The sequence below is a fragment of the Pezoporus occidentalis genome, unplaced genomic scaffold, assembly GCF_034315485.1.
Source record: "Pezoporus occidentalis ecotype Australia unplaced genomic scaffold, CSIRO_AGI_Poc_V1 ctg170, whole genome shotgun sequence".
NCBI classification, from domain to species: domain Eukaryota; kingdom Metazoa; phylum Chordata; class Aves; order Psittaciformes; family Psittacidae; genus Pezoporus; species Pezoporus occidentalis.
Window position 1 is genome coordinate 590117 of NW_026913532.1, and position 24604 is coordinate 614720.

The following is a 24604-nucleotide window of genomic DNA, read 5'->3' on the forward strand; positions in this document are numbered from 1 at the left end:
GAGTTCTCCTGATCAGGTGGTCTGTAACAGATCCTCACAGTGATGTCCCCCATAGCTGTTCTCCTTTTAACCCCGACCCACAAACTCTGTTAACTACTCACCTGTCCCCAGACAGAGTTCCATACTCTCCAGCCTATCCCTAACATGAGTAGCAACTCCTCCCCGTCTGCCAGGCCTGTCTTTCCTAAAGAGCCTGTAACCTTCCATTCCGACAGTCCAGTCACAGGAGGAATACAGCCATATTCTACAGTAATATATGATGTGCCTGGCTGTTCTGTGGTGGTTCGTTGCACTCAGTTCAACCCACTGCTGAGCATAGGAAACTTACGAGCATAGGTGCTACTTCAACCCACTGTTGAGCATCATAAGCTTCCTAGCATCTCTCTGTGGGCTTTTCTTTTTTTCATCCAACATGTAAAAGTGAGAAATAAGTTCTGTAACATTGGTAGAACATATCGTAACATTCAGTGACATGGTGTAGCCCATGAGTTAATCTGTGACATTCCTCTCATTAAGATGCTGAGGTATGTCCTTACATAGTACTCACGTTTTTTTCTTTTAATTTACATTCAAATTCAGTTTCAAGTTTCAGATTCAGTAAGCTGTCATTTTCCCGCCCATGGATGCTCTGCCTCTTAATATTCTTTATTTTATAGAGTCCAAGAATGCCACTGCCTGAACTGGCTGGCATATGGGTATATCCTAGTAGCAGAGTTACCTTTTATCTTTTTAATGTCACACTGTTTGTAAAACTAAAGTAAATTTCAGCAGTCTCCTGGGTATTGATTTAGGTTTTGTTCAACTATATTGTGTGCTGGCGGTCACCACACTTGTACTCGCATTCTCTTTCTTTTCTGAATTTCTATTTCTCCAAGTCAGTGGAGGGGTTAGTGTACAGAAGCATCTTACCCTTTTGCTGGATGCTTGGTGGAAGGAAGTTTTTAGAAATCCAACCCTTTGGACTGTCTCCAGTGTGGTATGACACAGTGTGATGTGTGTGATTACAAAATGGTAAGACTGTGATGTGCTTCAGTGAGATCATTTCTCCTGATGCAGTTCCTTCACAGTTTTAAGAATTTTCTATCCAAAATGAAGCAGTGTGATATCGTGATAGATTATTTGCTGGCTTCATTGTCCTAAAACATTATAGTTGCTCTGTTTCATCTATAGTTGACATGTTCTTCTATAGTTGAAGGCCATTCTGCTGGCCTTCTTTATTCTGAGTGTGGAAGGCTCTTAAGTATAGGTGGATTGTAGTTGCTCTTCAGTACCTTGCCTGCTCACAAAAAGAAACAACTCAGCCATGTGCATGTGTCTACTTGCAAACTAACCCAAAGCTGGCTTGTCTAGTTCTGGGTTCGCTCCTCTGGCTACGTCACCTGAAGTTTGAAAAATAAGTAAGAAATAAGGAATACATACAGCTTGGGGCTGGGAATCTTGGCGGCTAAGAGGAAGGTGTCCCTGCCCATGGCAGGGGGTTCAAACTGAAGGAGTTTTAAGGTCCTTTCCAACAAAAACGATTCTGTGGTTCTGTTATTCTAGTTTAAAATATCTCTGGCCTTTCGGTTCCTGCCATAGGTGCTAGCAGCCTTCTAGAGGACCATTCCACTTCAAGGACCTCTGCAGAAGGCTTCAGGAGCAATCATTCACTCGGTTTGGTAATTTCATTTACCTTTTTCTGAAGACCTTCAAGTGCCCCAGGTCATCATTCAGGGCATGTATACTGTATATATTACAGAACTGTTGTGGTAACCGTTTCAGAGATTGATGTCTGGTGGGCAGGAGCTTTGTGTTTCATGATGTGAGGAGCCAGGAATTGCTGTTCTACTCCCACCAGGCCTTCACCAGGGTTAGGATTGCATCCCTGCCCCTACTGCCAGTGCGTGTGCTGTATGTTGGTAGGGGTGAGTTACCCTTTTATTATGTTCTGAATACTTTCCTCCCAAATACAGTTTACTTTCTGCAGGGAAGGGAAGAGTTTATGTTGTCCTGGTTCCTTATTTTTACCAGAGCTCTGCTAACAGCTTCCAGTTGAGGGAGTTCTTGGTATTTTTACCCTGAGATACTTAGCTATTTGAGCCTCTTTACGTGTTTTTCCCTTTATATATATATATATATATATATATATTAACTGGTGGCGGGAGACAGGGACACAATGGTTCTTGTCAGTTAATATATTCATGAGCATGCTTGCCGCATTGCCTGCACTTATTCCCGGGAGTCTGAACACGTCAGAACTGGGAGGAAGTTTGAGTCCTGAAGTATTTGGATCAGCCTCACTGCTCCTTTCTCTGACTAATGCTGCTGTAGCTGTGTGCTCACTGAGTCTTCCCCTTCATTTTAAGAGGTGTTGCTTAGTATTAAAAGATGAATGTAGTTGATATTCTGCTTAAAACCACTCAGAAGTACATAAACTAAAAGGAGCAGCAAATAGCAAAATAGCAACTTGTACTATGAAATAGAAAGTTTCTGCAGTTCTGTTTGTTCCTGTTTTTTACAAGTATCTTTTAAGCAGCAGAATCCTCTGTCATGTTACTAATGTTACGGTTTTGTTATGTTAATGTAATGTTATGTAATGGTAATGTTTTATTGATTTCCTGGGCTTACAGTCTGATGGCTATTCCAAATATTGAACTTGCTGGCACATCTTGTATATGCAGCATTTTCAAGTTTATGAATAGCCTTACCCTTCCAGGAAATTTACATTAATATTTACATGAGTGAGTGAAAGAAAATATTAAAACTTCACATTGACCTTTTGCCTTGAAGAACCTCTTTAACCTGTTTAACCATAATCTCACAGATCCTAAGATCATCAGTTCTTTTCCCTGTTTCTAACAAAGTTTCAGACTAAAGATTAAACGCTATCTTCCTGTTTTTTTGGCAGGACTGTTTCTGTGTATTGAAAACAATAATTTGTCTGAATAGTAATTCTGTTTAGGTCATTGGAACACCTTCTTTAGGCAAATGATTCCTCCAAATTTCTCAGAGAATATAGTTGTTATTGTAGAACATACTGGTTATACATAGATTTGAATGGAGCTTTGAGCAACCTGGTCTAGTGGGAGGTGTCCCTGCCTGTGCAGGTGGGTTGGAACTAGATGAGCTTTAAGGTTAAGGTCCCTTCCAACCCCGCCCATTCCATGAATCTGTAGTATGCCTCAGTGAACTGCCATGATTCCAGCAAACACTCCAGAGGTGTCTCTGTAGAACTGGGGAGGTGGGAGTGAAAGGGGCAGATGGTAGAAATTATTCTCAGTTTAAAATCAGAGTTAAATGGCACTTAATGTTGGTTATAAATTGTCCACACTACCTTTTTCTTATGATCCCCCTTCCAAGATGTTTATTTCTATATGGGAGTGTATTACATTGCACTACTCCTGTGCACTTATCTCCTGTGCACTTAGCTATCTGATGCAGTTCTGCAGAGTGGGGAAATGACTTCGTGCCGTCTATGCAGAGTCTTTGTCTTGAGTCCTCTGGCTGCCAGACCGGTTTATGCCACAAGTTAGAGCTGCTTGAGGGCTGCCAGTAACCACCAGGATGTGTCTATTAATAGGGACCAGCTGGATACAAGTTTGTGTTGGCAAGAATACAGCAGCTCTACACACCCATTAGAGCAACTCTTCACCACCCAACTATTCCTTTAGGGACCTGGAGCCTTCCAGTAGTCATCTGCAAAGCTTAAAGTTTAAATCTGGCACATAAAATAGTAGTGGTTTGGGGTTTTTTTGTTGTTGTTTGTTTGTTTTGTTTTTAATATTTGTTTAATCCTAACTCCCCTGGTCCTCCCTGGTATTAGGCAGTCACCACTCCCTCCTCAGACAAATCTCTGTGTGGTTGCAATTTAATAGATGTGCACCAGGGTTTTTTGTGGATTGTAGAGATATTTTTCTTGGTAAGTGTAATATTTTGTAAACCTGTCATTCTCAAACTGTAAGTTTTGGGGCCTTTTAAAGAAGAGGTTCTGTGTTGTACCACTAAATATCAAATGATTTTTGTGCTTTTTCGCACAATCTATGCTGTAATTTTAGGTAAGTTGCTGTTGTTTTGCACTGTCAGTCTCTGTGCTCCAAGGTGACTCATGATGTTGAGAATCTGTGGAGGAGCACTACCACACCAAGTATGTTGTCTGGTCTATGTTAGGTTTTTCAGATGGACAGCCCGGTTAGCTAAATGCTAATCTTCATCTTCTTAACACTTTGTGAGAACAGTCAAAACTTCATTACTTTTAATTGCTATGTCACAGGCTAATACAATCACACTGTTGGCATCCTGGTTGGAAGTTTCTTGACTTTTTTTTCTTTGTGAATCCAGGCCTAGTAAGGTGTTTGGGTTTTTTAATTTGTATTTTGCTGGCTGAATTTCCTGTACAACTTACTTTAAACTGTTACATGAGTTGAAGGGACTCTAAACAAACTGAGCAGCTGGCTCATTATTTTTGCTATTTGTACAACTTGTTTTTCCAATGGTCCTTGTTGAACATGAAATCAACACAGTAAAATACTTGGAGGAAAGTAAGATTGTTAGAGAGAAGCTGCACTGAGTGACTTCAGCTCGGTGTACAAATAATTTCATAGTCTTTGTTTCAAGCTTATATTTGAAATCTCCTATTCTAATAATGACCAGGCCAACGCTTGCTTTTTTGCTTATGAGATCTGACAAGATCACCATCCATGTGATTTCATTTGTTGTGTTCATGGCAGCCCTGGGGAATGAAATAACTAGAGCAGGAATGAAGCTTTGCTTTCCTGCACAACAAAAAAGAGCTCTATAGCAACTTGGCCACCAGGAAAAACAGCAGAGTTTTTGCATAGATAAAAGAGATCTGTTTTTTCCTCTATGTGAATGCATTTATGTAAAATGCACGGTCACATTCAAGCATCAGTCTCATCCATCAGCCCATGTAGAATAAATGGGAGATCATCACCCACCCTGCTACCAAGCAGGTCAAGGTGAACTGAAGTCTGGGGGCGCTTGAATGCTTTGTAAAACCAGTCCTTGCCAAGTACCTCCTGCTAATCTTCAATTCCACCTTACTGGGCTGGAATTGTTAGTCCTGATGTTTGCCTGCACTTCTTTCTGTGCATTGTTCACCTTTAATGAAGTGTAAAAAGCACCTTAGGGGGGCTATTCTTCCCTTCTTATCTGCAAATGTGATAGAATGCATGTGAAAAAGAAAAGCATGTGAAAGAGAAAAGCAACAGCCTAAAGGCCTGCTAGTTGGCTCTGCAAAGTTGTTCTTAGAATTAAATACCTGGGACAGAAGATTAGGGGAACCTGTTCTCTGTTTAAGATAGTGTACTGAATGCTAACGTTTGAGATTGAAATGACAAAAACTAGTTTGAGAATTCAGTTATGGGCTTTTTAGTTTTGGTAGGTTGGATTTGGTGTGGTGGTTTGTTCTGTGTGTTAGGTTGAGGGTGGTGATACCACTTCAGCATGTTAACATCTACTTTATGTTCAAACCCACCTAAGTTTTACACGTCATCTGTGCATTGATGCTGTGTATTAAACACCACAGATGTGAACAAAGCAGATATATCAGGCTTCTTAACAGAGGTTAGTAACTTTCTGAAACAAAAACGTCATACTTCTTCAACATTTTTTGGGGAAAAGACTTGACACATCTTGAAATGAGAAGTGGTCGGTAATATATTTTTGTCTTTTTTTTTTTTTTTTTTTTCTGTTTTAAAGACAGTTCTTTTGCACGCTTTGAGTGAAAAAAAGAACCCAACCAAACCAAACCCTTAGAAGTTTCCAAACAACAGGAAAGGTCATCCTGGTCTGAAGTAAATGATGAGAAATTTCAGGCTCTATATAACCTTTACCTTTTGCATTCCCTTATAATTACTTCAGTAATGTTGTCTATTGCTTAATCTGAAATCGTTACCTCTTGTGTTTTGCTTCCAGATAAAATGAAAATAATATTTGAATGATTTAATGAAATTATTATTGTAGAGGTATGATTGAACTCAAAAGAGTGGCAGACATTGCCTGCCTCTTGAATTTGATGTGAGATTTTCACAAACAATGGCTTATTTTTCTTGAAGTCAATAGGTAAGATTACTAAAATAGAGAGGTCCAGAGAAAACAGTTTTCTCTCTTTTAATAAGTGGTTCTCCCAATGAAATGAGAAGATTACAATGATTCTGAGTTTTTTTTTTTGTTATTGTGTTGAAAATTAAATATATGAAGTGTAAGGTTTGGTTTCTTGGGGAATATTGCAGCTGCTGTGCTGACTAAACCTGTTCTTGAGTAGTCATAAGAAAATGTCCAGCTTGTCTAAAACCTGTAATGGGGGATAAGGAAGCATGGAAACAGGGATGAAACCCAGGGCTGCCAGAGTGCAAACGTGAAGCCACCTGCAGCAGTGGGGGGGGCAGAAAGATGTATGGATGGAGCAGGTCCTCTGGCCTTGGATGGAGCAGGTCCTCTGGCTTTGGTACTATTTGGCAATGGGGTGCATGAAAGATATCCCAAACACAAACACAGGCTGGGTGGAGACTGGATAGAGCAACCCTAGGGAGAAGGACTTGGAGGTGTTGGGTGATGAGAAGCTCCCCATGACCCAGCTTCAGTGTGCTCTTGAGCCCAGAACCACCCCTTGTCCTGGGCTGCATTCCTGGAGCGTGAGCTGCAGGTCTAGGGAGGGGGTTCTCCCCCTCTGCTGTGCTCTGGGAAGACACCCCCTGCAGTCCTGCATCCAGCTCTGGGGCAACAACACAAGAGGGACGTGGAGCTGTTGGAGTGAGTCCAGAGGAGGCCATGGAGACGCTGTGAGGGCTGGAGCAGCTCTGCTCTGGAGACAGGCTGAGAGAGCTGGGCTGGTTCAGCCTGGAGAAGAGAAGGCTCCTTAAGGGGAGACCTTAGAGCAGCTGCCAGTGCCTGAAGGGGCTACAAGAAACCTGGAGAGGGGCTTTGGACAAGGGCCTTTTGTAGGGACGGGACAAGGAGGAATGGCTTTAACCTGCCAGAGGGGAGACTGAAATGAGCTCTTCGGCAGAAGTTCTTCCCTGTGAGTGAGGGTGGTGAGGCCCTGGCACAGGTTGCCCAGAGAAGCTGTGGCTGCCCCATCCCTGGCAGTGTTCAAGGCCAGGCTGGAGGGAGCTTGGAGCAACCTGGTCTAGTGGAAGGTGTCCCTGCCCATGGCAGGGGGTTGGAACTGGATGAGCTTTAAGGCCCCTTCCAACCCAAATTATTCTATGATAAAAATTGGAGCAAAACACAGCAAAACCACCAGAAGGTATTGAATGTGCTTTGTGTGAATGCTAAACACAGAAACCCCCTTTCTGCTAAAAAAAAGGGGCCCTACACCCAGTGCTCATGAAGTAGCACATCCCTGTTGTCCACGGTAGGTCCAGAAGGGAAATTAAGCCAGGCTGTCCTGTGAGTTGCCCTTTTTTTGGGGGGTGGGGGAACGTGGTCTTAATGCCTTGAAGTTGGGCAGGGTGTAAGGGTAGAGTGGAACATGACGATTTGGACTGGGGGGATGCAGTCTGGAAGTCAACTGCATTGTGTTCTACTGCAAGCAGCTGCTCCCAAGACACAGACAGGGTGCTGTCCTGGGACTGACTTTTAGGAATATGGGTAGGAATCACTCATTTTTAGGATCTGCTTTCCATGTAGCCAGAGCAGTCTCTTGTACCTCTAGAAGAGCAGCTGTTCTGTACCATGCACCAGTTAGCTAGCATGGGACAAATTGTACTCCTCCAAAACTACAGTGCAACACATGATCCTGCTGATAACAGCTAGGATTATCTTTCTGTGCACCAGCAGGGTCTTCACTGACTGTGTACAGAGATGGGGGTTTTGTGGTATGGGCTTTGTGAGGAGATCCTTTCTTTGCTTTGTTGGACATAGCAGATCTGGTTGGTAAAACAGGATGGTTTTAATCCTTTTTTGTGATTGTAAGGAGGTCTGGGTAATAGAATGCTCAGAAGGTGGAAGGGGCACAGTCAGACTTTACTCACCATCAAGTCCCAGAACTCCCATGGGGCTTAAATCCAATCTAATAGCTGATGCCAGTAACAAGCTACTTTGGAAGAAAAATCTTTTATTAAGAGTTATCTTTCTGTTCTGTGGCTATTGTAGGGTGAGTTAGGGAAATTGCAGGATTCCCATTAAAAATGTTCTACAAATGCAGGCTCCACAGGGCCACAGACTTTTTTTACTTTCATCCTAGCAGGACTTGCAAACTTCCAGCTTTTCCCCTTTTCCCCCTTTCCACATTTCTAGGGATGAAGAGAGAATGCAATCTGACAGAAAAGGCTGTAGAGGTAAATGTGTTCCCAAGTGCATCTCTCCATCTGTTGCAGTTTCTCAATGAATGCAGTTATGGACTTACCTGTCTCATGCTGTCCCTGAACACTCTTTTCAGGGCACATCGTTTTAGGCGTTGGGCCTCTATTACTTTCTTTGGGGCCCTGGAGTTTAGGTTGCAGTCCCTCTGCCTTTTACTGTGATGATCACAGCAAGGCTTGAGCTCTTGGAGAGTCAGAGCAGTGAGGAACTGTAATGTAGACATCTTCTAAAAAGCAAGGACTTTATTTAGGTCACAATCACCGTGAAGGGAACACATTACAAAATAACAAGCAGCTTTTAACTATGCTGATCTTGCTGAGGTTGTCTTGAGTTTCATGCTGGACTTGACAGATCTTTATCTTAGGTTTGCTTGTTAGTTATTACTTCCATATATGCATCTTTTTCCTGATACATGAGTGTTGTATTATAGTGTAAGGACATTTTCAAAGCTAATCAGTACTGCATATCTCCAGCTACTGCTCTTCAAAGGTCTAGACTGCTGCATAAATGAGTGCTGTGAAGTTGTATTCATTACCCTGAAAGGTGCTGAAGACCTCTTTAATCCCTCCAAATTCCACAGGGAACTGCCTTGTTGACCAAGCAATAGAAAAATTACATCACCTGTAAAAGTATGATTGTCCGCGGATACACCAGTGTGCTCTGCATGCCTACATCTGCTGGGTTTGCCTCTGTAGAAGGAGACAAGATGTTGGTAGGTGTTGATGAAGTTCCTTGCACCATCATGTTACTGCTGTGTCCTTCCTGCTGCTGTAACCACAATAGCTGGTCTTCAAACTCCCACCCAGTACCTACAGCACCCAGTTTAGGTTGTCTTGGCCCAAGGATGTCAGATGCCACACAGATGTGTGTCATCCTGTGTTAATTTCTGAGTGTCAATACTTTCCTTACATTTTCCTTTACCTGGTACATGGGTATTGTGTCATGTTTGCGCTGTTTTCATTTTTCCTCACATATCTTACGAAGCAATAGTTAGTCTCTTATTATGAACTTCAGACTTCTTTTTTATTCAAATTATGTAGCAGTTCCTTTGTCAACTTCCCTGTGAACTTCATATGGGCAAGAACTAATTTTTTTCTGTTTGTACTTTTGTGTTGAGGTGGCACATAGAAGGCATAATTTAGGTCTGTAAAGAACACTTTATTATATAAGACAGGCATTTTTCAAATGTATGAAGAGCAGCTTTGATTTATATTTTCTCATTGACTTAAAACAGGTGAATAATTTTGAGCTTCATGAATTAATTTTACACTGTGAGCCTTTGTTTTTGTATTTGATTTTCCCCTGGTGCAGTGCCTCTGTCCTGAATGAATCCAGACTGCTGGGAGCAAGGAGTTAAGAGGCCATGCGGTGTTCTTCCTCATATCTGGGTTGTTTGGTGTTTTAATGTGTTCTTACAGTTGGTTGTTGTTCTCCTACAGAACATGCATTCAAAGGTGGGCAACACAAGTGGTGTCTGTAGTGCCACTGATAACTTGGGTTTGATGTTCCATCAATTTGCTTAGGTCATATTTGATCTCCTGGCAGTGTTTGGAGAGGATGTCTTTTAGAAGGAAAATCCTGAGTTTAATCAAAAAGATGACATGAGTTTCAGCACTGTTGGAAAGCTGGAGTTCATTACTCATTTACTGAGTTGGAGGAAAATCCCAGGGAAGGGAGGTGCAAACAGCAGACTGGAAAACTTAGGGAAGTGTTGCTCCTTGTGTCTTGCCCTCACGAACATCTCTTGCATTTTGCTGTGCTGTGAGTATTTGCTTTAAATTCAATGCAGTTCTCATGTGACAAGAGCAACATTTATAGTAAAAACAAGCCAGTGCAGTGCCAGGAGGAGTCACAGAAAGCCTTATACATGTTAAAACTAATAGCTGATTTTAATACTAAAATTATATAGAATGTCAGCTACTCTAAAAGTGAAGATTAACACTCATTTAACACATAGTACTATTTCCAAAATCTGTATTTAAAATGAGTGGCAAAACATACACTTTTCCTAAAATTTTCACTTCCTGTTGAGCATGCAAAAGATCCTAGGCAGCCTCAGCTGAGATGATCTCATTTAGAAGAGTACTTCTAATGCTCTCCAACCTTATCAGAGTAGGAGATTGGTCCTGCTGGCTTTTCAGCATTCACAGTTATCTGCGTTATCTGCATGGGAGCACCCTCCTGCTGAGCTGCTGGCTCTGGAGATTATTTGTGTCAATGGCAAGTTACCCAGAGAAGGAAGGAACGACATCTTGAATAGTATGGAGGGAAACAAAAGCTGGTCATAGTCCGGTGTGGGGATAGTGGAGATGTATGCGAGTTGCAAAAATGGCCATCTTGGCTGCCTACCTGAAACAGCATGTACAGGGGAGTAGGGTTTTCAGGAGGATTTAGCGTATGGATGAGCTATTGCTGGGACTTCGGTATTAAAGTTTGCCTTTGGTTTATTGGTGATGGGGTATCAGTTCAGCCTGCCTGGGTAGCACCTCCTGTGCTCACAAAAATGGGTAGTTAGGTGAAAAACTAAATTTACGTGGTGGTTGAATGACAGAGGTATAAAAAGCTTCTTTTATTGTACCTAAACATGATTCTAGTTTCACTTAGAGTGGCATTGTAACCAACTCACATAAATTTTTGGGAAGTCCGCTGTGCATTACTGGATTTTGAGATGATAGACTCTTTGGTTGTATTTATATACGCGTAATGTGTATTACTGTTGAGTTCATTCTAAGTAGGGTTGACTTCTTAATGCAGCAGTTAAAACACTTTTATTGTGGAAGTAAAGGCCAGTCAAGTTGTGCTTTATACTAAGGTTACATTTATAAATTCTTTAAAGAGGGCTAATAAATAATTAATGTCTGTTATTAAATAGGTTATAGGCATGAAGAGTGTGTATTATATATGTCAGTAAGCACACCAATAGAAAGTGTTAAAGACAGCGTTTTGTGTAACTGCTGCACTAAAATCCATAACCAAAATCATCCTTTGTTAAAATGCATATTAAACATTTAATTTACTTAATACAGATTTATAAATGTATTTAATGCTAAATGTATTTCCAGGACTTGACTCCAACCTTCTAGTAAAACCCTGCTGAGGGAGGGGTGAAGCACGGTTGTCTTTTTGAGGTGACAGTGAAATCCAGAGCTGTGAATGCCTGGTGCTGTGCTGACAAGCTGTCTTCTTGTAACATACCAATAAAAGGAAATTTAAAAAACTAATTAATATGTTTTTGACCAAGTCAAGCATTGGTACTTTGGAAGATAAAAGTAGGGTATTATAACTTAATTTAAAGATTAGAGTAAAATCTCATTTTGAGTCAGGTTGGGAGTGAAAGAATTGCACTCCTAATGAAAATTAATTTCTGTATTTAAACAGACAGTTATATTTTGTTTATTTTTGGTTTTAGTGCAACCAGCTGCTGATGCAGATCTTGCATTTAGTACAGATTTATGTATATGTGTGCTCTTTCCTGTGAGGTCTGTTTCTGATCTTTTCTTTAAAGGAGGGAAGCTTTTGCAGATACATTTCACATAATACTAAATTAATGACAGAGATACCATTCTCTTCCCGTTACGGGAGAAGTGGCTCTTCATACCCTTTCCCAGTCGTTTTTTTGTCAATGGTAAATGATTGATTTAGTTCATTTCCGGTATAGTCCATCTTTTTCTCTGTTTCAGTTTATCTCTGTTAAACATGAGACGGATCTGAAGAGTATTCAGCCCTTAGCTTTTTGGGAAGCCTTTCTCCAGTGTGTATTCAGGATAAAGTTTCCAGCAGCAAGCTAACTCACTCCAGAGATTAGCTGGGCAGAGATTATCAGAGTGAGTATCTTTGTGTCACAGAACCATAGAATCCCAGACTGGTTTGTGTTAGAAGGGACCTTAAAGCTCATCCAGTTCCAACCCCCTGCCATGGGCAGGGGCACCTTCCACTAGACCAGGTTGCTCCAAGCCCCGTCCAACCTGGCCTTGAAAACTGCCATGGATGGGGCTGCCACAGCGTCTCTCAGCAACCTGTGCCAGGGCCTCACCACCCTCACAGGGAAGATCTTATCTCAGTCTCCCCTCTGTCAGATTAAAGCCATTCCCCCTTGTCCTGTCCCTACAGGCCCTTGTCAAAAGTCCTTTAAAGTTTGCTCAGGACTGCGCCTGTGCTTTGCTCTCCACTGTTGACTCTCCTTAGGATAGCTTTATGGAATTAGCTCTGCTTACTGCCAGAGTAGGATGCATTAAACTCTCTAACTGTAGCAAACTATATACTAGGGGAAAATACAGCATGTAAAAACCTATTACTATCCCATTGAAAACAGCAGGGAAAACCAAGGTTATCAGAGGTGTTATCAGGAAGAGGTGCAAACTCATAAAAGTCTCAGTTTACACTTCAAAATAGGTTTTGTCACAATTTGTAAGCTGTCATTTAGCTTATTTTATAGTTACAAGTTGAATAGTATGTATACTGCACAGAGTTTACCTGAGAATACTGTGGTTTCATAAAATGCCAAGTTTGAGATTCTAGCCAGCAAGAGGAATTGATGGTGCTGGCAAGCCTGTGCTATCAGTCCAGGAATGCCCAAATGAGCACCCCTGCTTCTTCCTGGTCTTTTGTGGCTTCTCTAGCCCTTGGCAGGCTGATTCACAGCAGTCATCGAGCAGAAAACTGTTCACTTTTTTTTTTTTTTTTGGCTGTGTTAATTTTCTAGTCCCTTAGCTGGGAAGGGAAGAAGAAACAGTGGTGAATCCTACAATACTAGAATTCCAGGCTGAAAGGACCTCAAGGCTCATCTGGTCCAATTGTTCTTGGCAAAGGATGACCAGAACGGGTGGCCCAGCACCCTGTCCAGCCAATCTTAAGTGTCCAGTGTTGGAGAACCCACCACTTCCCTGCGGAGATTATTCCAGTGTCTGGTTGCTCTCACTGTAGGAAATTTTCTTCCTGTGTTCAGTGGGCATCTCCCTAGGAGTAACTTGTAGCCATAAGTAAGTTTTACCCATAGTGAAAAGAGGATTTTTTTGGTCCTCAGTGTCAGTAGGCGATTGAATGAACTCAGCCTTGTTTTCTGTTGTATGGCAAGGAATGTGGCTATTTCAGTGAAATAGTTTGCCCACCATGAGGAGAAGCAAAAAGGGCAAAGACTGCATGAGTAGCAGGCTGGCTTCAGCTTGCGCAGCCCTGGAATTACATGATAAAAGCTTTTGCTGCCTATGGCCTCCAGGCGCCAGAGCACCCAAAGAGCTTGTCTTGCTTCCTCTGCTACAGCAGACTTATCCCTGATGACACAAAATTTCTATCAGCATCAGTCAGGCTATTTTGGAGTCAGCCTCTACTTCCTGACCACCAGGAACAGGGCACAAGGACAAGGTCTTTCAACCCATATAGAGAGAAAAGAGCTGTCTGCAGTGTGACTTCAGGAACAATACATCTAAATGGTTTAGTTTTATAGGCTGGTGATTAGCATTAGCCTCTTGTGAAGGCAAGAAGGTAGGAGAGGAGGCTACGGAAACACAATCTGTTCAGTAGAGGTAAAAGTGGGACCTGAGCAGATTGGTGTCACAGAGCACTAGGAAGCTCCATGAACACTGAAAATACAAAGTAGATTAATTTCAGCATGTTCTGCTCTCCATTTGCATCTGTCATTAGCAAACAAAAGTAAGGTAGTGTTATTTCTGAGGATTGTAGCTGCTGACAAACTTGAGATGTTCAGCAGCTTTCACAGAGGAATACTGTGGGAATAATGTTGCACCTCTAGTGTACCAAGAGACCTATGTTTGCAGGAGGGTACATTATTTTGTTACACGAGCAAATACGGCTGGAAAAATGCAGATAAACTTCCAGGTGCCTAAGCCTTACTTCTTTCTTAACCATAGAGGAGGAAGCCTGTGAAATTCTACTACTGGAAACATTTTGGAGGAAGACGTGCAAAATACAGGTAAAAAAAGGACAAAGATTTTTACTTGAAACCTTAGAGTTATCAAGAAAATCCACCTTTTGATGAAGTGTTCGGAAATCAGTGAAAGTTATCCCATTTGGGGTGGAGTCTACAGAAAAGTGTTTCAGTTTTGCAGTACTTCAGATCTGTAGTAATTTCTGCAAGCTGAGACCTGAAACAAAAATGAATATGTTATTTAGCCAGAGTCAGATGAAAGTAAAGTGAGGAACACTATGCAGTGTGACATCTTGGCACGAGCCAGGAGATCCCTAGCAGATGAGAATATGTAAAACCATGCAACTAAGTGCTCGTGGGAGAGATTGCAGACACCACCACAGCGTGTATCTCTGATCTTTTCCAAAAGATCAATGGATACCAGATATGTATTTGATGTTTAGTTTTATACTGATGCACAAATTAACATGTTGCTGAAAATCATTATGCTGGCGCTTGGCAGTCTACAGGAGGTTAAGTACTAAAAGCATGTGAAATTAGGATGCAGAAAGAATTTGTATGTTGAAAGTGTATGGGTAAACTGAAAAAAAGCTCTGCTGTTATTTCTAATGCTGTTAGAGTAAAAGGGCATTTACTAGGGTACAACTGATTTTGACAGTTGAAGGGAGTACGTATTAAGTAGGGGTATAAGGAGTATACAATCAAGGGGAGGGTGATCAGACGTAATAAGGTGTATTTTCAGGACATCTTGCAAGCAGTCAAGTGAAAGAGAGACTAGTGGTGAGTCTACCTGCCCAGTATCATGGTAGGAGAAAGCTTCCACCATCTGTAAAGCTGAAATAAATGAGAAGGATTGGCATATTCAGAAAGTACTATAAGCCTAATACAAGGCACTGAGACCACCGTTCGTTATAGCACTGGGTATAAACCCCAGATATTTTGATGGATATGAGGAAAATGTCTTCTGCCTACAGAGAGAGGAAGAAATAGAAATAAGTGGATATGAACCATGTTGAATACATCCACTTTCATGCTGCCTGTGTTCACGAGGGTATGATAGGAGCTCTCAGGAAAGGCAAGTGCTCTCAGCCCAACAAAAGCATCGAGTATCTCCTTTAGGATACAGTGTTTCTCAGAACAGTGTTTGAGTTCCATTTAATACCCAGGTGTTTCTAAGAAAACTGATCATGTTGTTAATAGCATACAGAGCATTAACATTAACAAAGATCATGTTTTGAAGTGGAAAAAACCCTTATTTGTATGCCAGTATATTTTTATATCTAAGTAAAGCGAGAGAGAGAGGAAAGTGACTGTCAGTATGATCAAACAGGGGAGAAAGATAACTGTTAGAAACACACAACTTTCTTTAAAAAAAGAGAAGTTTGCTATTGTAAGTTGAAACTTTCCAAAACCAGCTCACCACCAAGAGCTTCAGGGCAGTTTTTAAAGTACTGGATTGATGGATTCCAGAAAATTTGCTCAGGAAACTCCAGATTTGAGATGGCTTTTACTGTTGTCTTATATTTAAAATATGGATCCAGTACTACGTTCTCTTATTTCAGAGAATGATGTTTATATTTTGGATATTAAATAAGTGAGATTCTTAGGACTTTGTGGATTTGTAATTAGATCTACATACCTCTCTGGAGGAAAAAACAAAAAAAAAAAAAGGAAATAAGCTGTTTCTCTGTGTAGGTCAGAGTACTGATTTTGGAATACTGCAAGTCTCCTGAAACACAAGGAAGAATGTCTAAGATATTTTCTTTTTTGCACAAACTAAAAATTTTGTATTGATATTGAGTTACTAGTTCTCACTGTGCTTTCTAATTACAGTTTAAAAAAACACAAAAGTTAAATAGATGGTGTGTCATATGCAGAACTTCCCATACATGAACAGTTTTAAAAAATGGTGTATTAACAATCCTAAAATGCTAGATCTGTCTTGGTGATGCTTCAATCTGGAACATTCCTGGAAAAAGTAATTTTTCTCCTTCTTTTTTTTTTTTTTTTTACATCCAGCCTCAGATGTTTACAGCATAATATCTGGTGGAGGAGATGGTAGCATCTAAGGACATCTCTGTTGTTCACTGTCATAGATTTTGTGGCAAAGAGGCAGTAGTTGCTTGTCACAGTGATGAGCTGACTGGGTGCTGCAGAAGGCAGGTACAGTACCCAAACTGTACTTTGACACAGTGTGAGAGCTGAGGGGCTGCAAGCTCTTAATTCTATTGCATCAATTTCATAACTTGCAGGATAATGGTTATATGCCGCTGTATGCTCAATTAAAGCACGTACTTTTTTAGTTATGGCATGTGGCAAATAAAACAATGAAAGCAACTGCAGTTTCCCTCAGCGCATGAAACTGTGTGTCATAATTGCCTGCTCCTGGCAGGTTTACAGGGCAGCTTTTAAGAGAAAGCAGAAGCTGAGTTCTTGCAATTCCTTACTCTCCTAAGCCCAGCTTTTGAACTTCATGGGAAAATGTGGCCATTCTCCTTTTGTTGTCTCCTTAGAAATATACCTGGACTCATGCAAGGCATTTTACACTGTCACACACAACATCCTTGTCTCTAAACCGGAGAGGCATAGATTTGACATTTGGAACACTCAGTGGATAAAGGAATTAGCTGGATGGTTGCACTCAAAGTGGTGTGGTCAACAGCTTGATGTCCAAGTAGAGATCAGTGAAGAGTGGTGTCCCTCAGGGATTGTTGTTGGGACTGATACTGTTCGACATCTTTGTTGGGAAGTGGGATTGAGTGCACCATGTCCCAGTTAAGTCCGTTACAACCCAAATCACAGTATGAGTCTATGAAAAATGATAATTCTATGAAATTCTATGATAATTCTATGAAAGTCTATGATAAACTGACTCTGTGATGAAATTTCTCAGTACAGGTCTTTTTACAGAATGAATCAAAGATGCTACTGTTCTATGTTTTAGGGAAAAATTATTTCCTAAATGACTTTGTGATAATAACTTGAGCCCTTCTTCCATAGCATATGTTTGTCTGCACTGTTGGTTGAGTACCTTGCATACAGCCAGTGAAGCTTGCAGGGCCCTGTGAGGAGTGTGGCTCAGAGCACCTAAATTATATACCAAAAGCAGTAAAGTAGAACATGTTCCTGGTGCTTTCAGGTTTTCACTGCCTTTTATGGAAAGCTAGACATTGTTTTGATGTTTTGACTTGGAATTGGGGGAGTTTACTCTGCTTACTTTTTATCAATGAAGATAGTTCTGTAGGGCTTTGTTTGTAAGTTCTCAGTAAGCTAATTGCATCTTCCCACCTTAAAGTGTTAAGAAGGTTATATTCACAGCACAGTTAGAGTGATTACTAGTTATTTTCTGCTAATAACTGTTTGACTAGGAGCACTTCAAAGATTCTTCTCTTTCTTGTTCAGTATGCACTTGCAGGGTGTATGAATGTTGTGTCTGATTAGAACGGAATCATGAGACAAAATTCACCAGGATAGCAAAAGAGCTAGACAGTACCTCTATTTATTTTTTTTTTTTTATAGAGTAAATATATCACTGGGGCATAGAAGAATGTATGTTCTAATTGTCTTGGCAGGGTGGGGGAACTCTGGCCTGTGGCATATCTTCTAACAAAAATTACTGCAGTGTTGTCATAAATTGATTGGAAATATTTTTTCCTCACATTACTCATGGGATGTCAACAAGTATGCAAATGTGAAAATTTAACATATGTCTCCTTGCAGCTTTTTCACAGTTTCTCACGCCAGTTTAGCAGTTTTAAAATGCCACTTCACATGCATGTCCTTTAGTTTTGAAGACCGTCTCACAATTATTCTCTTAGTCTTCTGCTGAGATGTTAAACAGTTTATTCCTTTGTTAAATATACACACTTGGACTGTTCCCTAATTTTTATTTTATGCTGTAGGTAACGTTCATGTATCTGGTAATCCTCCTTTTGTAACACAGTGTTGCATCTTTTTGAGGTTTCTTTGTTGTCTTTCCTCAGAGCATCAGTTTGCATTGATCCTTTTGCTGCAAGTAACACAGTGAGGCATTAGTATCTTTCTTTTGATCTCTGTGGTAAATGTATTTATTTCTGAATGAAGCTATAATGTTGTTATACTTCTGTAAAGGCTTCCTGAGAGCATAATAACCAGGTATGGGCCAGTGATTTAGATCTGATAAGACCCAATCAGGTCATTTTGTGTTGTGCCTTCTGATTCACATCCGTTTGTGGAAGGCGGTCCTGGCTTTCCTGTCACAGGAGCCAGGTAGTCCCCTTGCCAGCATGGTCCAGCTCTTGATTTACTATAAGGGGATTCACTTGGAAGCCTAAAACCTGGAATACTTAATTCACCTGAAATACGACATATTTACCCCCATGCTTAATAGACACAGTTGTTACACCACTTCATTTCACTGCTGGTATGTTTAGACCAAGATGCAATAATGCATGTTAAAGAATTGGAGAGGTTATAACTGGTTAATTAGCACATTACATGTGTACAATTCAGAGTTTTGGGAATGTCTTTTTTCAGTGTTGAAATTTCTTGAAATTTCTTTGACCAGCAGAGGTGATCACAGGGTAGCAATGTTGACTTGTGCTGGAGCACCGCTGTCTGCACTGTGTTGGCTGGTAGACTCCAGGAGTCCTGAGAGACTCTCAAATTTGCCTCGCTGTTGTGCTGTCAGTTTGGGTATGCTGGTGCAGTATTTGCTAAAGCTTTCAGCAGATGGCAGATATGTGAAGGTGGTGCACCTGCAATGCAGTGGTTTTGAGCTGTTTCACTTTCCTTTGTGGGGTAGAAAGTATATGATCACACAGATTCTTTTATCTGGACTGCAGGTTTCATGTTTTGGTAAGAACCAAAACCGGAATCTCAGAAGACAAATGAAATGCTTTGAAGCATACCTGGTATCCAAGTCATCTTGGCTGCTGAGGAAAAGACCTTCCTCTCTGCCTTTTACATCTTTCTTAGGTCTTAGGTTTTGTCTACAACTATTTATTGTTTAAAAATTGAATGCCAGTTGAACTGGGAACACTTAAATCAACAAGATGTGACTTTGTTTGACGGATGCAGTTATGCTTTTGGGATGAGAGGCTATTATATGTGATCCCCTCTCCACACTACTTATAGAGACATCACTGTGTCCTTGTCGAGCTGCTTCAGAGTTGAGCACTAGATTGTGTGGTGCTTTTTTAGAAGAACCAAGTGTTTTTGGCTTAGCACTCTGAACTTTACATCTGTTGATACGGCACAATGCAAACTCATAACTCTTTTGTAAAATACTGGAATTAAAAAGGGATAAGACCCTTCTTAAAGTTCAAACTAAAACCAGTCACACATTTGAATGTAATTTTTTCTTTCAATCTGTGGGCGAAAACATTTTTACGTCAGAGAGAGAGTAAAGTAGTGTGTGTATGGCATGTACAGTGAAATGTACATGCAATCTTCTGTGGAATGCCTGTCCTAGGTTTTAAAATTTCAGACATAATAAGTTACTGCTGTAATTGCTACTCTGTCAGTGCCATGATGACAGTTACCACATCTAATACTGCATAACGTTTTGAACAGTAACAGGAAAATAGGTTCTCTACCTCTCTACTTTGTTTAGTTAAGCTACATATTTTTGAATATGAATAGTAAAACATTTTAAATAATAATAGCAGGGTATCAGAGAGTGCATGAAAATATATTTTACTTCTTAAAAACAGTTCAGCTACCAAATTTGAAAGACTCACAGACTGACTTTTTTATCTTGTTTTCACAAACAGAAATGTTTCATGGACAATTCCAAAGCATTATTAAATCATTCTTTTAAAACAAGATTTCATTTTAAAAGACTTGAAACATATAGACAGACTGGATCCTCCCTGGGGTGTCAGCTGAGGAATAGGAATCCTTACTTCTTCAGTTTTCTAATTCAAATCTAGCCTCCATAGCCTATATAAATTGGCTGTTGTTATTGCTTCCCTGTTATTTGGCTGTTGAACAGGGCTTCCCAGCTCAAGTTCTGGTGGGGAATCATTCAGGAAGGGAGTCCTCTTTCTGCAGTGAGATCCTAATGCTGCCTCTTTGGACTTAGTTGAAGATGTGCCTAGGTTATGCTGAATATAATTTTTTTTGGATGCTCCTTTGAAGCTATTTTTTTTTTTGTAGCTGTGTTGTGATCCAAGCTCCTAGATGCACAAGTCTGAATTAATCTAAAAATCTCAAGGGATGTGGTTGTACTGCATGCCGTAGATGGGATTACTGTCACTGATGCAGCCATAAGTTTGCATGTTCTTTGAATAAACACAGGCTATTGTTCAAGTGTGCTAAAGGCTTGACCCATTCCGCATGTGAAAAAATATCATCTGGAAAAATGATCCATGTTTCTGTACGAATGTATTTACAGTAAGCACACCATGGAGTGGGCAAATACAGAGCAGCAGTAGGTCGTTGTTAGCTCACTGGGCACTTGTCCAAATACAATTAAAAATGTTGACATTAAGTAATTTGGGGGGTTAATATTAACTACTATTTAAACGCCTCTGCTTGCACTGACCTACATGCCTAGTTTAAAAATTCTGGTATAGGTAATAGATTTGACATGTTCACTATGCAGTGGTTTGTGAAAGGTAATAGAGTGCAACTTTTTTCTAAAGAAGAGGAGCAAACAAATGCACAATACTAAATATTGTCCTTTTTATTTATTTTCCAGATTAGCACTGTATGTATATGAGTATCTGCTCCATGTAGGAGCACAGAAATCAGCCCAGACATTTTTATCAGAGGTATGTTTCCCCATGCTTTTTTTTTCTTACACAACTTTTCAGTGTGTGCGAGTGAACTAAATGTACATGGGTCTAGAATAAGGAGCACTGACAACCTTTATGTTGATCAGCGTAGGTTTCTGGTTCAGTGGTAGCCGCTTTGTCATTTAACACACCTTTGCATAAGTATTTTTGCTGTGATTTGTTATCCCTGTTCTACGATTTGCTAACACAGATTAATCTATTTTTTGTAATAAATGTGCATGCTAGAGACCGCGTCAACAGTGCTATTTTTTTATAACCTTATTGTTGATACCTCATTGTGAATTATGTACCCTTCCAAGTTATACAATGATTGTGTACTTTACAACCTGTTGTTACACACATGAAGTTCTCATTCTCTTTAGCACTGCTGAGCTCTCTGTGTATTCTTACTATGCTTCCCAACACTTCTTTTCATCTGGCAAATCAATTATGAGTGCAACCATTTAGGTCCTGTTTCTTAGACTTTAAACTGCTAATGGAATTTTCACCTTCACACAATAGTTACTGTTTCTCACAGTCTTTCAAAGACTCTGTATGCCTCTTTTGAAGATTGAAGTAAATTATGTCTCCTTAGCATTTTACACTTAATCTGAGATACAGAAATATTGTACACCAAACATATTGAGGTCTTTTGAATTTATTACTGGTTTTAATGTTTATTTGATGAGAACCTTTAAGCTAATAAAAAATAGTTTGATAGCAGAAGTGAAGAAAAATAGGCAAGATGTTTCACTAGGAGTATTCGCTGCTTCAGCTGATACTTCTCCAAAAGCTAATGAAATTACTGTGCTGGTGATGACATTTTGGAGGTGGGAGAGGGGAGGATGAGAACCCAGGTCATTGTTTGTGATGTTTATAAAGAATTCACATAGCAGAGATAAGGAAAAGGGGTAGAATTGTGGTGATATCAGTTTATGGTAAAGTATGTTTTTGACAGTAGCTTTTCCTCTTTGGTAAAGCAATGGAAAAATAAGAGAGAAAATAATGGGAAGTATAATCTTGGCTTTCCCAAAACAGCTGTCATTTTTAAATAAAACACTATGCAATATTCATTTTGCTCATTTTGTTTTTAGGATATATTTGCAAAATAAGCAGTTGGCAGAAGTATAACCGGTGTGACATTTGGTTTCTAGAAAACATTCAGTACAGGGCTTAGAAACTTAGCTTCTGAAAGTAACTCAGTGTTCAGTTATACTCTCAGGTCTGAATTCTGAATATAAGAATATAAAAAATCTTTCAAATTAAGACCGATAGTAGCGAAAAGATGGTGAACACTGCTCAGGGACAAATAATAGAGTTGGTATGAGATGTCAGATTTCACACGAAGCTGTGAGTTTATTTACCTCATTCCTTAGCAGTGCAGAAGGGTAAATACTATGCTGGCAATACTTATGAATGGTTGTAATCACTGATACAGAGAACCCTGGAAAAAACTGCATATGGGTGGACAGGTTCTAGTTGAGAAAACTGTGTACTAGTGCAATTTGGAGAAACTAAACTAAAATGCAGAAGTTAAAGCGACAAGTAGTAGAAGAAGATTAAATAGTTCAGAGTAACTCTAAAACTGAATGTTGGGGTGTAAAAGCAGTAAGCATACATAAATTGTCTGAGCTATATAGCAGGCAGTGGTACCTATGTATGTATAAATGACAAAGACTAAAAACCTAACCCTAACTTGGACATGGTAGTCCTAAGCAGTCCTGTATTTTTGTAGTGCTCTGTAACTAGTTTAAATTTTGTACGACTGATCCACAAGTTAAAGGGAGAATCTGCCCTATGAGGAAAGACTGAAGGAGTTAGGTCTTTTCTCCCTGGGAAATACAAGGCTCAGGGAAGACCTCATCATAGTGTTTCAGTACTTAAAGGGTGGCTACAAAGAAGACAGAGGCTTTCTCTGGAGAAGACAAGGAGTAGTGGGTACAGGTTGCACAGGGAGGGGTTTCATCTTAATACAAGAAAAAAATTGACTGAGTGGCTGTATGGTGCTTAGTTGCTATCTGGGGTTAAACCATTACTGTCCTTTTTGGTGCCACAAGGACTGTTGTGGTTTAACCCAAGTGGACAGCTAAGCCCCACACAGCCACTTGGTCCTCCCTATCCCCAGTGGGATAAGGGAAAGAATCAGAAAAGTGTGAAAACTTGTGAGTTGATGTAAAGATAGTTTAATAGGTAAAGGAAAAATTGCACAGACAAGGAAAGCAAACTAAGGAATACTTGTAGAATCACAGAATGTTTTGGGCTGGAAGGGACTTTAAAGGTTGTCCAGTTCCAGCCCCCTGCTACGGGCAGGTGCGCTTTCCATGAGACCAGGTTGCTCCAAGCCCTGTTCCACCTGGCCTTGAACACTTGCAGGAATCCATTCACCACTTCCCATGGTCAGGCAGTTCATTCACAACCAGGAAAGCAGGGCTCCATCATGTGTAATGGTGACTTGGGAAGACAAATGATATCGAACCAAGCATTCCCCCTTCATTTTTTTTCCTCCAGCTTTACATGCTGAGCGTGATGCCATACGGTATGGGATATCCCTTTTGGTCAGTTGGTGTCAGCGTTTCCAGCTGTGTGCCCCCAAGCTTCTTGTGCACTGCTAGCCAGCTCGGCGGTGGAGTGAGGAGCAGAAAAGGCCTTGGTGGTGGTATAAGCCCTGCTCAGCAATAATGAAAATGTGTTACCAACACTGCAGCACAAATCCAAACATAGCCTCATACTAGCTATTATTAAGAAAAATAACTCTCTACCAGTAAAAACAAGCACAGTTCTCTTGCACACAAAAGGCTGCACCAGATGATCTTTCAAGGGCTCTTACAGTCTGAGCTTTTCTGTGATTCTGTCGTTCTATGAGTCAGTAGGGTCTAGGAAGTGCTTTGCTGAGCTTTAAAGTACAAGGTGGGCTGTGCTTTGTGGTCCTTGTGAGGACAGCCTTCAAAGCTTCATTGTTTCCATCTCTGAAACACAGGGCCTAAAACTCACGTAGCATTTTCCTGGATCTCTTGGTAGCAGACCTTCAGTTTCTTGGCTGTAACTCTGGTATCTTGGTCTGCAAATTTACTTCCTTTCACAAGACATGGCATGAAGTAACCCAGCAGCTGTATCGTATTGGTTTATAGTAGAATTGGCTGGAGCAGGAAGGTGGGCATTTCCCAGTTAATCAGTCCTCAGCTATGACCTTAATCAATACAGTTGTCAATGATGGCATTTTTCCTAAATTAATTCTTTATAATTCGTTCTTTTTAAGTCTCTGTTATCAGACATAGTGACATCTGCCATGTGAGACAGAAGCATGGGTTTTTTTTTTAGTTTGAAAATCGAAACAAACTCCCTCCGAACAAGACCAAATTCTGCATTCCCTTCATGCTCCTTCTCTGAATAAATTTCTCAATATTAAATATGTCCTGTTAAAAAGGACTAGGATAAGATCTGTGAAATGGGTAATTTCCCTATTAAGCCCTGCTTTGAAGAGGAGGATACTGGTTAGACGTAGTGAGGGCTTTATACACAGACATGATTTTAACTTTTAAGTGAATGATTTTTCAACTTCACTAACCGTTTTTTATTTTGGTTGTATGCTGAATCTCTTCATTATGTTGCTTTTGAAGAGGCACTCAGTATTCCTGGTGATTAACACAAGTCTCTCCAA

At 40.4% G+C, this 24604-nt stretch overlaps 1 protein-coding gene across 8 annotated transcripts in view; it reads left to right on the plus strand.

The window, feature by feature from the left end:
* Positions 1-24604, plus strand: part of SSBP2 (single stranded DNA binding protein 2) — a 185094-nt gene that overhangs the window by 16650 nt on the left and 143840 nt on the right. For 7 of the 8 annotated variants that reach the window (XM_062613882.1, XM_062613887.1, XM_062613884.1 and 4 more), the window contains exon 2: positions 20871-20943. The exons of the other annotated variant lie outside the window; for it this stretch is intronic. In XM_062613882.1, the coding sequence (XP_062469866.1) occupies positions 20871-20943 (73 nt within the window). The remainder of the gene's footprint in view (positions 1-20870; positions 20944-24604) is intronic. 8 annotated transcript variants of the gene reach the window in all.